Source organism: Rattus rattus, chromosome 1 (assembly GCF_011064425.1).
Source record: "Rattus rattus isolate New Zealand chromosome 1, Rrattus_CSIRO_v1, whole genome shotgun sequence".
NCBI lineage: Eukaryota > Metazoa > Chordata > Mammalia > Rodentia > Muridae > Rattus > Rattus rattus.
Window position 1 is genome coordinate 4,328,151 of NC_046154.1, and position 14,104 is coordinate 4,342,254.

The 14,104-nt window shown below is 43.1% G+C and overlaps 1 protein-coding gene across 3 annotated transcripts in view; it reads left to right on the plus strand.

The window, feature by feature from the left end:
* Positions 1-14,104, plus strand: part of Ubap2 (ubiquitin associated protein 2) — an 88,264-nt gene that overhangs the window by 47,690 nt on the left and 26,470 nt on the right. For all 3 annotated transcript variants that reach the window (XM_032892448.1, XM_032892465.1, XM_032892458.1), the window contains exons 6-9: positions 2,276-2,353; positions 3,305-3,359; positions 6,532-6,635; positions 11,115-11,180. In XM_032892448.1, the coding sequence (XP_032748339.1) occupies positions 2,276-2,353; positions 3,305-3,359; positions 6,532-6,635; positions 11,115-11,180 (303 nt within the window). The remainder of the gene's footprint in view (positions 1-2,275; positions 2,354-3,304; positions 3,360-6,531; positions 6,636-11,114; positions 11,181-14,104) is intronic.

Below are 14,104 nucleotides of genomic sequence, written 5' to 3' on the forward strand. Positions count from 1 at the left end.
AGCTATTTTTTTTTCCCCTACAGACATTCATGGTATAGACGTGGATTAAATTAGAGATGTCCAGATGTGTCTTCAATCCGAGCGAGGGCCAGGCTGATTACGTCCTGAGTTCCAGACCAGCCAGGGCTACATAATGAAACCCTGTCACCCATCTATCTCCCCCTACAAATTAAAGGAGTCAAATTCAGAAGGCAGAATTCTTTGAACAGTTTCTTTTGGATCCATATTTTGACACCATTTTACTTGGGAAAGCCCAGGAGACAACTTCATAGGGAGCGCTTGTGACAACCTGTAGTAATGGAGTAAACAGATTTTTCAAATGGCTCATAGCCAGGTGACGTCTGTAATCCTAGATTTTGAAACCTTTTAGTAGGAAAATTGTGAGTTCAGAGCCAAACCTGAGCTATATCAAAATCTTGCCCCAAAGAGCTCCCCCACATTTTTCCGCAAGCCTTTATGAAACTAATTACACTTTGAATATATATCCTGAGCTGGCTTTAACTAAGATTCCTCTTTATCCAGCAGTGAAGCAGTGAAATTACAGACACCCACTACTATCCCTCACTCTAAATTAAAAAAATAAAAAAAATATATATATGTATATATATATTTTATATATATATGTGTGTGTGTGTGTGTGTGTGTATATATAAAATTTACTGTTTATATGTGGATTCACATGTTTTGGTATACGCATGGGGGTCTGCAGCTTTTCTTTTCACCATTTGGGTCCTGGGATTGAATTCAGGTCATCAGGCTTGACAGGAGCCCTCACCCACTGAACTGTATCACCAGCTCTATTTTTTATTATTTTTTTTGTTATATATTTATTTTATTTATATGAGTACACTGTAGCTGTCTTCAGATACACCAGAAGTGGGCATCGGATCCCATTACAGATGGTTGTGAGCCACCATGTGGTTGCTGGGGATTGAACTCAGGACCTCTGGAAGAGCAGTCGGTGCTCTTAACCACTGAGCCATCTCTCCAGCCCCCTACCAGGTCTATTTTTAAGTGAAGGTTAATTGGACAATAACATTAAGAATGAGAAATAAAGTAATAGAAATGTATAATTTAGTGCTAGGGATTGAATCAAAGGCCTTTGCTTGAACTTTACTTGACTACATTTCTAGGTCTTATATAATACTTGGTTTTTATTTTTCTGAGGCAGGATCTCACTATGTAGCCCTGGCTGGCCTTAAACTCCCAGAGCTTTGCTGTCCCTTGACACCCAAGTGCTGGGATTAAGGGGATGGGCCCCGACACCTGGTCTTACAGTTTAATAATCTTACCAGAACTTTTTCTGGAGAGAAGTAAAGTTCAGAAACAGGTGAGGATTAAAGGAAGGGATATGATAAATTTAAATGTACCAAAAGAGACCTAGCTCAGGTGAGAGCTAAGTAGCAACTAGAAAGTGGAGTGAATGATAGCGTATCTGGTGGCCAGTTTTTGTATTGTATGGAGCCATTGGAGCAGATATGAATATGAGAAGCAGAAGTCTGTCTTGTCTCTGTTACCTTACACGTTTCCTTTTGTTAAGCAGTAACTTCTGTGATGTTTATTTACAGCATCCTTTTTAATGAGTGTTGGTTTTGTTGTTCTTATTTAAAGAACATTTATTTTAGATGAGGGTACATCTAGACAGAGAGGCTAAAATTACCATGTTATTTATTTAGACAGGGTGTCTCTACGTAGATTGACTGTCTTGGAGGTTGCTATGTAGACCAGGCTGGCCTCACAGAGATCTTGTGTCTTTTCTGAGTGTTGGGATTAAAGGCATGTGCTACCATGTTATTTTGATTTCATTTTTCTATCTGATTTCCACATTTTTGTTCCATGCCTCCCTGCCTCTCTTCCCTCTTTAAAAAAAAAAAAAACAAAAAAACAAAAAACAAAGCAGAGTCTGATTATGTTGTCTATGTGGCCTTGAACTCACGGTTCTCTCGGCCTCGGCATCCTAGTGTTGCAGTAGTCCTTGGTCACATGCTTCCAGTTTTTTGCTACTTTTTATCTTTCTTGATTTCTAAATGTTGTTTACATTTTAACCTGTTTTTGACTTTTGACCTTTTTTGGAGGGTGGGGTGGGCTTTTGGAACAGATCTCCCTCCGTATGGAGCCTTTGTTAGAATTTAGACCAGGCTGGACTTGAACTTGTGGGATTAGAAGAGAGTGTTGGGTTTTGACACTTTCTGTGCATTTTGTTCTTGGTTTTGTAAGGGCCTCATCAATCTGGTACAGGGTTTGTAAATGGCAATGTCTGCTTTTTCCTCTGTAGTCAAAGGTGAAGAGAATGGAGTTGATTGCAGCCAAGGAGACAAGCCTTCAGAGCGGGGCAAGCGGACCCGAGGCAGAGGTGAGGAGGAGGACCAGGCGGCCGGTGCTGCCCTGACTTGTAAGGATGAGTGAGTGGAAATGCATTATGAAGGAATGCTCTCTAAGATGGCTGTGAGGGAACCATTTAGATCATGCTGGGTTCTTTTTCTACATTTTGCTTTGGTTTTGTTATTGCTGCTGAAGGTTGAACTCACTGCCTGTCCTTGGTAAGAATGTGCTCCACCGCTGAGCCATGCCAGATCTGGATTATGTCACTTTGAAGAATCGTGCTGGTTATTTTCAGACGGATTGTGAAAACCACTTTTATAATCAGTTATAGTGGCATATAGATGTAATCCCAGCACTTGAGAAGCAGAGGCAGAAGTATGGACAGTTCTGATATAATACATAGTTACACTGCCAACAAAGCAAGGATAGCTTATCATTTTGGGGGGGTTTTTTGTTTTGTTTTGTTTTGTTTTCCATTCAGGGTTTCTCCATAGCCCTGGCTCTTTTGGAACTTGCTCTGTAGACCACCAGGCTGGCGTCCAATTCAGAGATCTGCCTGCTTCTGCCTCCTTATTGCTGGTGATAAAGGCGTGAGCCACCATTGTTGAGGCGTTGTTTATTTATATTTTTAAAATGTTTTATGTGTATGGATGTATTTGTGTGCTGGGTGTGTGCAATGCCTGTGGGGGCCAGAAGAGGGCATCAGATGCCCCAGAGAATGGGTGAGCTGCCGTGTGAGTTCTGGGGGTGGAACTCAGGTCCTCTGGTAGAGAAACCAGTGAGGAGTGTTCTTAAACACTTTGCCATCTCTCGCCTTTGTGATTGATTGATTGATTGATTGATTGATTGATTGATTGATTTAGAAAAAAGGCTCATACTATATGATGGTTGCGAAGTCACCCTGTAGCCCAGATTGGCCTGAAATGGCTTCATTTAATCATTCAATAATATTCAATTATATTCTATAATTGTGTTTTTAAAGGATTTGGGCGCGGCAGGGGCAGAGGGGCAGGAAGGCTGTCTGCTCAAAGCATGGGGTAAGTCCTGACCGTCTTGTTGCTGTAGTTGTACTTGTTCTAATTCGTCTGCCTCTGACCTAATTAGAGGTTGTTGTAAGCGATAATAACAGTCGTGGTGTTGCTGCAGTGGATGCTAAATCAGGGTTGAAGCCTCCGCCATGCTGGCAGTTTGCTTGAGTAACTTGACTATTGGTGTGGCGGATGTGCTTCATATTGATCTCTAACATAACACCCCTTTCCTCATGAAGCTACTAAACTGTCTGCAGACACCAACTGCTCCCTGGGGAGTGGGCGTTGTGCACAATGTCCTCAGTTGCCTAGCTGGAAGCCACTGCACAGATGCTGCTAGATCTAGCTACTCTACACGAGACGTGTGTGTGTGAGTGACGCGTCAGTCCTGCGTGGGGGTAGTAAAGGCTGAGCATTCTAGGTGGGTGTTATAGTCTAGGTTTATACTGTTATCTCTAGCTTTTCTTTATCTCTTCGTTTCTTTTGTTCATACCAAGAAAACTTGAATGAGGAACCCTAGCCTTTAAACGTAGCATTTCTGTTTTCTTCATGTTCTTCTGTATATATTGCAACATGGATTTAGCCTGTCAGTCCAGACAGCGAGTTCTTTCACCTCTGAACCAGGTCACCAGCCCTTCACTTAGGACTTTAATGAGAATACAAAGAGGTGTAAACAAAACATTTCTTTAGCTATATCCATATATGAATCCAAAGTTAGGGGCGCTGGAGAGATGGTCCATTTGCTGCTATTGGAGAGGACTTGGGCTTGGTTCCAGCACCCAGGCTTTATATCATGTGTTACAACCTCTTCCAGACTCCATGGGCAGGGAGCGTGCACATGGTGCATATATGTACATGTAGGGAACACATTCATACATAGAAAGTAAAAAGAATCTTAAAAATCTTTTGGTGTTATGACAGGCGCTTGCTTGCTCTCTCTCTCTCTCTCTCTCTCTCTCTCTTTCTTTTTTTTTTTTTTTTTTCGAGCTGAGGACCAAACCCAGGGCCTTGCACTTGCTAGGAAAGAGCTCTACCACTGAGCTAAATCCCCAACCCCAACAGGTGCTTTCTTAATCCCAACACGAAGGCTTAAAACCAGCACATTTCTGAGTTCAAGGCTAGTCTACATAACAGGTTTTAGGACAGCCTACGCTTTGATTCTGACACAAGGGGAAGGAGACATGTTCACACTTGATGTGTTAGTTCTCACTGAGACTTTTAAATATGTAATTTTATGTGGGCTTGATTATTGTAGGTTTTGTACCGTGGACGTGAAGGTGCATGTGAGACCAGAAGAGGTTTCCTAGGTACTGGGAGTTCTAGGCCATTTTCAGCTTTCAAGTGGGTGCTGCACATAGAATCTGCAAGAGCAACAGATGCTCTTAACCACTTGAACCTCTCCAGTCCCGTCATTGGAAATTTTCAATGGTGTTCTTTCTAGGCTGGAAAAGCTCCAAGGTTTTCATAACTTCTTAGGATGCCAAAAACTATATTGTAGAAACTTGAAGGCCATTTGTACCAGAGTAGGTAGATGATCCTCAAGTAACCTTTGTCAAAGATAAGTGAGCTTGGCTGGCTGGACGTGTAGTTGATGCAGTGCCTCCCTCGAACAGACAAAGTTCAGTCCCCAGCACACCATTAAACTGGGTATGGTGGTATAGACTTGGGCTTCCAAGGAGTATTGTTAGGAGATATCCTCTAGAGACGACCATTCAGACATGGTTCAAGCCAGTAGAAATTTTTATTAGCAACTACTCTGGGTGTTTGAGACCGACCTCCTTGCAACCCTGAGCCTTTCTCAGAATGGGCTTTTAATCACAAAACCCACATTCCTGGGTTGACACACTTCAGTTAACCAAAAGTGGAACTACAGAAGCCAAAGAGCAAGGTCAGTATATTTATGGACTTTCCCCAAAGCAAAATGGACTAGGTCTTCATCTCCTTTTGGCAGGCGGTGCTGCCTGTGTGCTAGGTTCCAGGGCCTGAGTGGTACTTCCAGCATGGTGTCAGTTGTGTTAAGGTCTGGGACCCACTACAGTATCAGAGGTTCAAGGTCACCTTTACTTACATAGTGTACAGGCAGCAGCCTCAGATACATGAAACAGACCGGCTTAAGAAATGCTCATCTTGGGGTTGGGGATTTAGCTCAGTGGTAGAGCGCTTGCCTAGGAAGCGCAAGGCCCTGGGTTCGGTCCCCAGCTCCGAAAAAAAGAACCAAAAAAAAAGAAATGCTCATCTTTAATTAATACTGTCTTTAATCTTAGTGTGTAGGAGGTAGAGGCAGGCAAATTTAGGTGAGTTTGAGCCTTGCCAGAACTATACTGTGATACCTCATCTAAAAAAAAACAAAAAATGAAAACATTCAAAACATTCAAATAACCTAGTGGTTATTAAAGTTTCTTGTTGCCAAGACTTAAGTTCTGTCCCTGGGACTTTGGGGGGTGTGGTGGGGGTAGAAGGAAAGTGTGCTGTAGCACATGTGAGTCTCCATACTAAATAAAAAAATTTCTATGAGGCTGGTCAGGGTGTCATGAACTTTTGAGCCCAGCATGAGGAGGTACGGGTTATAGGCAGATCTCTGTAAGTTTAAGGCCACTCTGGTTTACACATTCCGTACATTGAAAGACTGTGTCTAAAAACAAAACAGAATAACCCAAACAAAATCAGTGTAGGTGCTGGAGAGATGGTTCAGTGGTTACAACCACTGGGTGCTTTCCAGAGGGATTTGGGTTTGATTCCACAAACATCTGTAAGTCCAGTTTAAGGGAAATCCAATGCCATCTTCTGACCCCTGAAGGCACTTCAAGTGTGTGGTGCACAGTCAAAGCACCCATATAAAAATAAGTGTTTAAAACATACCTACATCACAATGGCTAAACGAGCTGGTCATTATCCAATATTAAGAGGGAGAAGCCTTTTATAGCAGCCCTTTGAAAGAACTTGGGCTTATTTGGTTTTGAGTATTTTTTTTTTTTTTTTTTGCATGTTTTGTTTTTAGACATGTGTAGCCCTGGCTGTCATGCTTGCTGGCCGTATGGACCAGACTGGCCTTGACTCATTCACAGAGATCTGCCTGCCTCTGCCTCCCCAAAGCTGGCAAAAGTTTGGTATATTTTAGACAGTTTATTCTGTAATTTCAGTGCGTGCTTTAGTTGCTTGTTTCTTTACTTCAACCCCCCAGGACATTCAATCCTGCAGACTATTCCGAGTCCATGTCAACAGATGGCTGTGGGACAAAGTTGGTAGTTTGGGAAGCTGCTCAGAACGGCACAGATGAGGGACCTGGTAAGTGGTTTTGGTTTTGGTAGAAGTCTTTGTTTTGTTCTATGTCTGTTTTTGAGAAACCGTCTCATTGTCGCTTAAGCTGGCATTGAACTTTCAGTGATCATTTTCTCTCTTATTTTAGAAGTCTGGGATTTCAAGACTTATTAATCTATCACACCCTTTTAGAATTGATTTGGGGGCAATGTTTGTGTGCATGTCTTCGAATGTCTGTCTGTGTCTCTAGGTAGAAGAGTGCATGGGAGTTTGGGTGCTTGTAGAGATGAGAATAGGGTGCCAGATTCCAAGAGCAATAGTTGCAGATATTAAGACCTACCTGATGTGGATGCTGGGACCTGAGTGCAGGGCCTGTGGAAGAACAGCAGCTCTGAGTGTGGTGGGTCATGCCGGAAACTCCCAGCACTGGGGAGGCTGTAGTAGAGGAGTGCAGTGGGTTCGTAGCCTGTCTGGACTGTGGAGGGAGACCTTGTCTAAAGTGTTTAATGTTATGCTTAAGTATTTAGTTTACATAATCGTGCCGGATGGAGAATACTCTTAAACTCCTTTTAGTTACTTGTTACCTTCAAAGCCTCTCAACGGAAGCCTCACTGAGGCAGGTGTAGTGCCTCATGTCTATAATCCCAGCACCTGGGAGGCTCAGTGAGAAGGGATCACTGAGTGAAGAGAGAGGAGGGGGTCACTGTGAGTTAAGAGACCACAGAGTTACACGACAAGTACAGTACCAGGCCAAGGTGGACAAGAGCAAGATCCTGTGTGGAAAAATAATCTCATTGATGAAGTTTGATCTACCTCACCCCTTACTATGAATAAGAGGCAGCATATATAAGTTCACACTGATGATTCAGTGTTTTATATGTGCTGTTTATACATGTGCAGAATTTGTGAGGAAACCACTTCAGTTTTATAACAACTCACCTCCCTTCTGTAAGAGTAACTTATTCTACAAGTTGTACTTGTCTCTGAAGCTTTCTGCCTCCATCTGCTAACCTAGGTCTGGAATGTTTTCAGCCTCAGGCTTGCAGCTGAGTAAGCTCACCCTTTCTAGCTCTCTCTGAATTCTTGTTGGCTGGCATAACTCAGCTGTTTTGGCTCAAACTCCTCTCCACACTGATTCAAATCTGGCTTCTCTGTCAGCTTCTGACTGCATTGCTCTGCTTGCCTCAGAGTAACTCTAGTCTGTTCTAATCACTCCTTATTCGCTGGCTTATTCTGTCTTCACCTGTGTCTAGCTTGTTCTCTCTTGACCCTCTCTGTAAAATTCCCCCCTCTCTTCCTCTCCTCTGCTCTCTCTTAGGTTGTCTCTTTTTTCTCTCTCCTCGTGAGAGTTGGACATATCCTGTTTTGTCAGATCTTTCTCTGATTGTCACTTTGTCTACCACTCAATTAGACATCACTTCTAACATGGATGCTCCCTGCTATAATTTTACCTTCATTGTTTGGGGTTAAGGTGTGTCTGTATTCCAGCTATCTAGATTAAAGGTGTATGCTAAGGGTTGAGCCAAGTCATATCACAATCTTGGGGTTTACATGCTGATCAGATTTCCTGCACCACTCTTCTGTGGCTTTTGTTGTCTGGCTGGTTTTGCTTTTGTTTAGGCAGGATCTTAGTCAGGCTGTCCTTGAGCTCCCTGGGTAACTGACGTTAACCTTAACCTGTGATCTTCCTGCCACCATCTCCTGATGGCTAGGACTGTGGGTGTGCACAACATGCTCTGTCTGGGAGGTGCTGTGAGTCAAATAACTTACTTGTGTGTATTTACGTGTATGTGTTTGTGCAAGGACACACATGTCATGGCACATCCTGTGATGAGCTCTCTCCTTTGAGTTCGCAAGGATCAACATGGGGTCATCAGGCCTGGCAGCAGGGTGTCTTCACCCACAGTTAGTGCCTTTTCTTTCTTTTTTCTTATTTACTCTCCCCCTACTATTTAATTTCCTTTTTTGTTTTTTTTCCAAGACAGGGTTTCTCTGTGTAACAGCCCCGGCTTTGTAGACTAGGATGCTCAGGCTCGGGCTCAGGGATGTAACTGCTTCTACCTCCCAGGTGCTGGACTAACAGCAGGAGTTACCACGCCTGGTGTGCTTTTATTATTTTTAACTCTGCGTGCGTGCGTGCGTGCGTGCGTGCGTGCGTGCGTGTGTGTAGCTGAAATGCTTTTTGTCAGCTACCTGATATGGGTGTTGGAAACCAAACTCATGCCCTCTGCAAGAGAAGTGTGTGCTTCAGCACACAACCATGTCTCCAGCCCTGATTAAATCCAGTGCTGCTTTGTGTCTTAGCCTGCCTTTAAGCCATCAGTCCTCTATAGAGCTAGAGCCGCAGGAGTGCGCCACCCCTTCCCGATAGAGAGTTTAGGATGGATTTATGCTGATTGTTGTTTTTTATGCATGCTTGTCTAAGGACCACATGCATGCAGTGGTCAGAAGAGACCATGAATGGCATCCCCTGAACTGGAATTATGAGGGGTACATGCCCATAACCTTAGCACTTAGGTGGGGGCAGGGAGATCAAGGTCAGTGTTATACTAAGTTGCACAGCAATTTAAAGGCCAGCCTGGTCATGAGACCCTGACTCTGAAGAAAAGATTTACTAATGAAACTCATGTAGTGTAGGCTGGTCTGAAGCTCATGGAAAGTCTTCTGCTTTAGCTCCTTCAGCTCTGGACTTAGCATTGCTAACTTTTGGGTGTTAGTTATCTTAGTACACGTATTTGCACATATGTGTGAGAGCATGTGGGTATAATGGAGAGCAAAAGAGAGCTTATGAGTCAGTTGTGATGGTTTATGCTCGACCCAGGGAGTGGCACTATTAGGAGGTGTGGCCTTGTTGGAGTAGGTGTTACTGTTGGTGTGGGCTAAAGACTCATCCTAGCTGCCTGGAAGTCAGTCTTCCACTAGTAGCCTTCAGATGGAGATGTAGAACTCTTGGTTCCATGCCTACCTGGATGCTGCCATGCTCCCACCTTGGTGATAATGGACTGAACCTCTGAATCTGTAAGCCAGCCCCAAATATATGTTGTCCCTTATAAGAGTTGCCTTGGTCATGGTGTCTGTTCACAGCAGTAAAACCCTAACTAAGACACACATGGATCCTGGTGTGATCAGAGGTTTCTAAAAGTTGGCAGCAAGCAAGGACCATTCCATTCTCTGCTGAGTCATCTTGCTGACCTATTGAGATATAATTTATAGCAAAATTTAATCATTTTTAGTGGCAGAGCAAATTGAATTTTGATAAATGCATATAGAATTGTAGCCATAATTAAATTAAGATGGTATTTTTCTACTAGCAAAAATAATCACAGAATGAATAAAAATGGATCATAGTTTGAAACTCTAGCGTCCTTTATAGCAGGGGATGTGGCTCTGTGGTAGAGTGTATCCTTCCCATAGGCAAGGCCCTGGGGTGTATTCCTAGCACTGAAGAAACCATCACCTATGATGTGAAAGATTTTATAGAGCATATACAACACAATTTTTCTTTGTAGGTGACCCAAAAATGAGGAACATGTTGAGTTGGAGCTCCCATTTCTGCAACACTGTTTCCCCTCAGGTTGATGGGTATTGATAGATATCGCTCAAGCACAAATCTCACTTCAGATCTTAGCAGGCTTTTGCATTCATCTAAAGCCTTACAGAGAAGTATTTATAGTAGTCCAAGAACTTAATCTCAAATTACAGTTATTAGGCAGTGTGTAGTCAGCAAAAGTGCAAACGGACAGATTGACAATGTATTCTGCTGGGAATCAAGACTCTCCTGTCTAGCTAATTGGGGCAAAAATTTGCTATTTCAATGTTCTTCATTACAGTGAATGCAGCCTAGCAATGCCAAGTGAGGCCTATACACATTCACAAAGAAAAAAGGAGCAAATCTTAATGAGAATTAAAGAATTGGGGTCTGTGTTCTTGTGCCCATGTACATATCTGCAGAAGCCAGAACATGGCACCATGTGTCTTACTTCATCACCCCTCCCCCCACCTTTTGTGAGGGAGGGAGTGTGTGTACACACAAGCTGTGGAGGTCAGAAGACTGTCCACCAGTGGCTTCCAGGAATGTACTCAAGACATCAGGCTTCACAGCAAGTCATTGCTCACTTAGCCATCTTCCTGGCCTTCCTGCTTTAGTGTATCCACCCAGCGTAGTGAGGCATTTGACAGAACCAAGTAAACGAGATAAAAATTATCATTACGTATTATGAGTGTGAGGGTTGGGGATTTAGCTCAGTGGTAGAGCAAGGCCCTGGGTTCGGTCCCCAGCTACAAAAAAAAAAAACCAAAACAAACAAACAAACAAACAAAAAAAACCCCAAAACAAAACGTATTTTGAGTGTGGTTGATGTTTTGTTTCTAGAATTTACCATTTAATGGTTTTGGGCCTTGCTCCTTGTATGAGGGACTGCGGTAATACATTAACTTTATTTCATGTACTGATTGATTTCTCTTGTTTTCATATGCTATAAGCTTACCTTTTATTTTGATTGACAGAAGGGCTGGCAAAGCCTCACAGTATATCTCAGGAGCTGCCAAGTAAAAGTTCTTATGGACTTAAAGGTATGAAGAACGGTTAAGTATCATACAGAACTGAGTATGTCTTTCATTGGTAGGCTGTTCTTGTAGACTTCCCGAGGCCTAGGTGTGACCCCAGTGCTATATAAGGAGGTGTGGTCCATTGGTACAGGTTGAACAGTTAGAGGCCAGTCTCAAAAGAAAAGAAACAAACGTTTGAGCCTTCTGGGTAATGGTAAAAAGCACAGGTGCCTGATTATGGGGACCCATAAGATGGACCTGTGTCCTACCCCGCTGCCACCACAAAATAAAACTAATAAATTTTCAAAAATGTAAAGTCATGTGGTTCATATACAATGGATGGTTTGGGGCTGAGAGTGGTGCATGAGCACCTTTAATGCCACCACTGCAGGCAGAGGCAGGTGGGTCTCTTCAAGTGTAAGGCTAGCAAGGCTACATAGGGAGTCTAAAAAGAAAAAGGGGAAGGGGAAGGGAGGAAGGAGGCTATCATTGTGTCATTCTTGCAAAACAAGCATCTGCATGGTTGGTCCAGTTTATACCACACACTCACAATCTTGCTTATGAATGAACGAGACTCACACTATGGTTATTTTATTTGGTTTGACAATTCCTGGGGGGATAACCCCTAATCTACTTTTCTAACTGCTTGTCTGGCAACTTGCCCAGTGGTGTGCCCCAGATACTTGCTGTTTTCCTGGCAGGTGTTTATGGCCCATTTCCCCTCATGGCAGCTTCCTCCTCCCTCCCAAGTCCTCCTCCTCATACTCTATGCAGCCCCAAACCAGGTAACTCAAAACCTGCCTACCTCTAATCCCTCCAGTAATTGGCTATGCCATTTTTATTTAACCAATAATTTTAAATTAAAGAACAATGTTTGCACAACAAAATCTGGTAAATTCGAGAATTCACTCATAGGCAAGTAGATCTTTGGGTACAGAATTTAGCATTACAATACATAAAAGACCAAATCTCAACCATTCTTATCTTCCCCATGGCCCTCCCTCTCACTCCTTCCTCCTAGGCTGGGCCTGAACGAAAGCATTGCATATACTGTGGAAACAGCCAACTAGATTCTCTGCCAGCTCATCCCAACATACTGTATACTGTTGGGCGCTGCAAAGGATGTCCTCAAAGTTATCCCATATGTTTTGGGGTATAGGACAACATTTCTGAAATTCAGTCGTTTGCATGAAATTCTTACTATAAAATTTGAATGTGCTAGAATTGCTAAGACTTTGCGCTCACCTCTTTCCACAGCCAGTGAGCAGCATTTTTATGCTGCTGGGTATGGCAGTCTGCTGCAACACTGGTTTTCCCTACATTTCCTGATACAGCAGTTATGGTGTTCAGCTCTCCTGCCTACAGCTGTTGTTATGCATCATGTCTTTTTTGTTTAGAAACAAACTGAAGTTTCTCACCTGGTTTTGCATGGCCTCATTGTGTTAGTTCTGGACTTAGAAAAAGAATGGCATTTATAGTATGAGATGTGAGCTTTGCAGGAAACCATGTGGTGTTGCTAATATTTTAATCTTGTTCTTCAAATCTGATGGTCAGATTTAGATCTGATTTAATCTTCATAAGTCCTAGAGCAGATTTGTATTATAAGTGTTCCTTTAAATTCTTTATTTTACTTTTATGATAGTTATATTTTCATGTGGTTATACATGCATGAATATACATGTGTGTGTAAGCGGAAGTCAAATTGGGGAGTCATTTCGTAGGAGCCATACCATTTGTGTTTTGAGACTGGGTCTCTCACTTAGTTTGGAGCCTCCAGCAGACTCAGCTGGTTGGCCAGTGTGACGCCGGGATCTGCCTCTCATCTCTTCTTTTTTTTTTTTTAAAGATTTATTCATTTATTATATATAAGTACACTGTAGCTGTCTTCAGACACACCAGAAGAGGGCATCAGATCTCTTTACAGATGGTTGTGAGCCACCCGTGTGGTTGCTGGGAATTGAACTCAGGACCTCTGGAAGAGCAGTCAGTGCTCTTAACCACTGAGCCATCTCCCAGCCCAAGATTTCAGAGCTCTGTCTGCTTCTGGTCCCCCCCCCCCCCCCTTTTTTTTTTTTTTTTTTTTTTTGGAGCTGGAGACCGAACCCTGGGCCTTGAGCTTGCTAGGCAAGCGCTCTACCACTGAGCTAAATCCCCAACCCCCTTCATCTCTTCTTGAGGATCAACCGTGTGTCAGAATTTCCAGCTTATTTATTTGTATTGTATGTGTGTGATGTGTGGAGGGGAACACACCCAAAGTAAGTACTCAGGGAATCTGGTGGAGGACATTAGATATCTTCTGCCATGGCTTCTCGCCCTATTCCTTTGAATAGGGCTTCTTAGGAACCAGACACACACCATGCTGGCCGAGCAGGAGGTCCTGGTACCTGCTTGTCTCCACTCCCCAACACTGCCTGGCCTTTACCTGAGGAAAAGCAAACTCTGTTCTTCAGGCTTGCACAGCACAGCAGGGACTCTTACCCACTGAGCTGTCTGTCTAGTCCCTGAGTACTTTTTTAATTTTAATCCTGGATACTTAGTATGGAATTTAAATCCTCATACTTTTTTTTCCCCTGTCTTTTTTTGGTTTTGACATGTCCTCTGTATACCTTTGGTATACCAGGTCCTCTGTATAACCCCAGCTGTCCTGCCTGATAACTTTGGTCAGTAGACCGGGCTGGCCTCAAATTCACAGAAATTCCCCTGCCTCTGCCACCTGAGTGCTGGGGTTAAAGGAATGCACCACCACCATCACCCAGCAAATCCTCATACTTGTATAGTAAGCACTTCACTGACAGTGCTTAACTCTTCAGCCCTATGTGTGTAAATTGAACTGTGTGCATATTAGGCAAGCAGTCTATAGTTAAGCTCTATCCTGCCCCGGTGTTCCATTTTATTGAATTGTTTGTTTGTTTTATATTGTTTGTTTGAGACAAACAGGTTCTCACAAC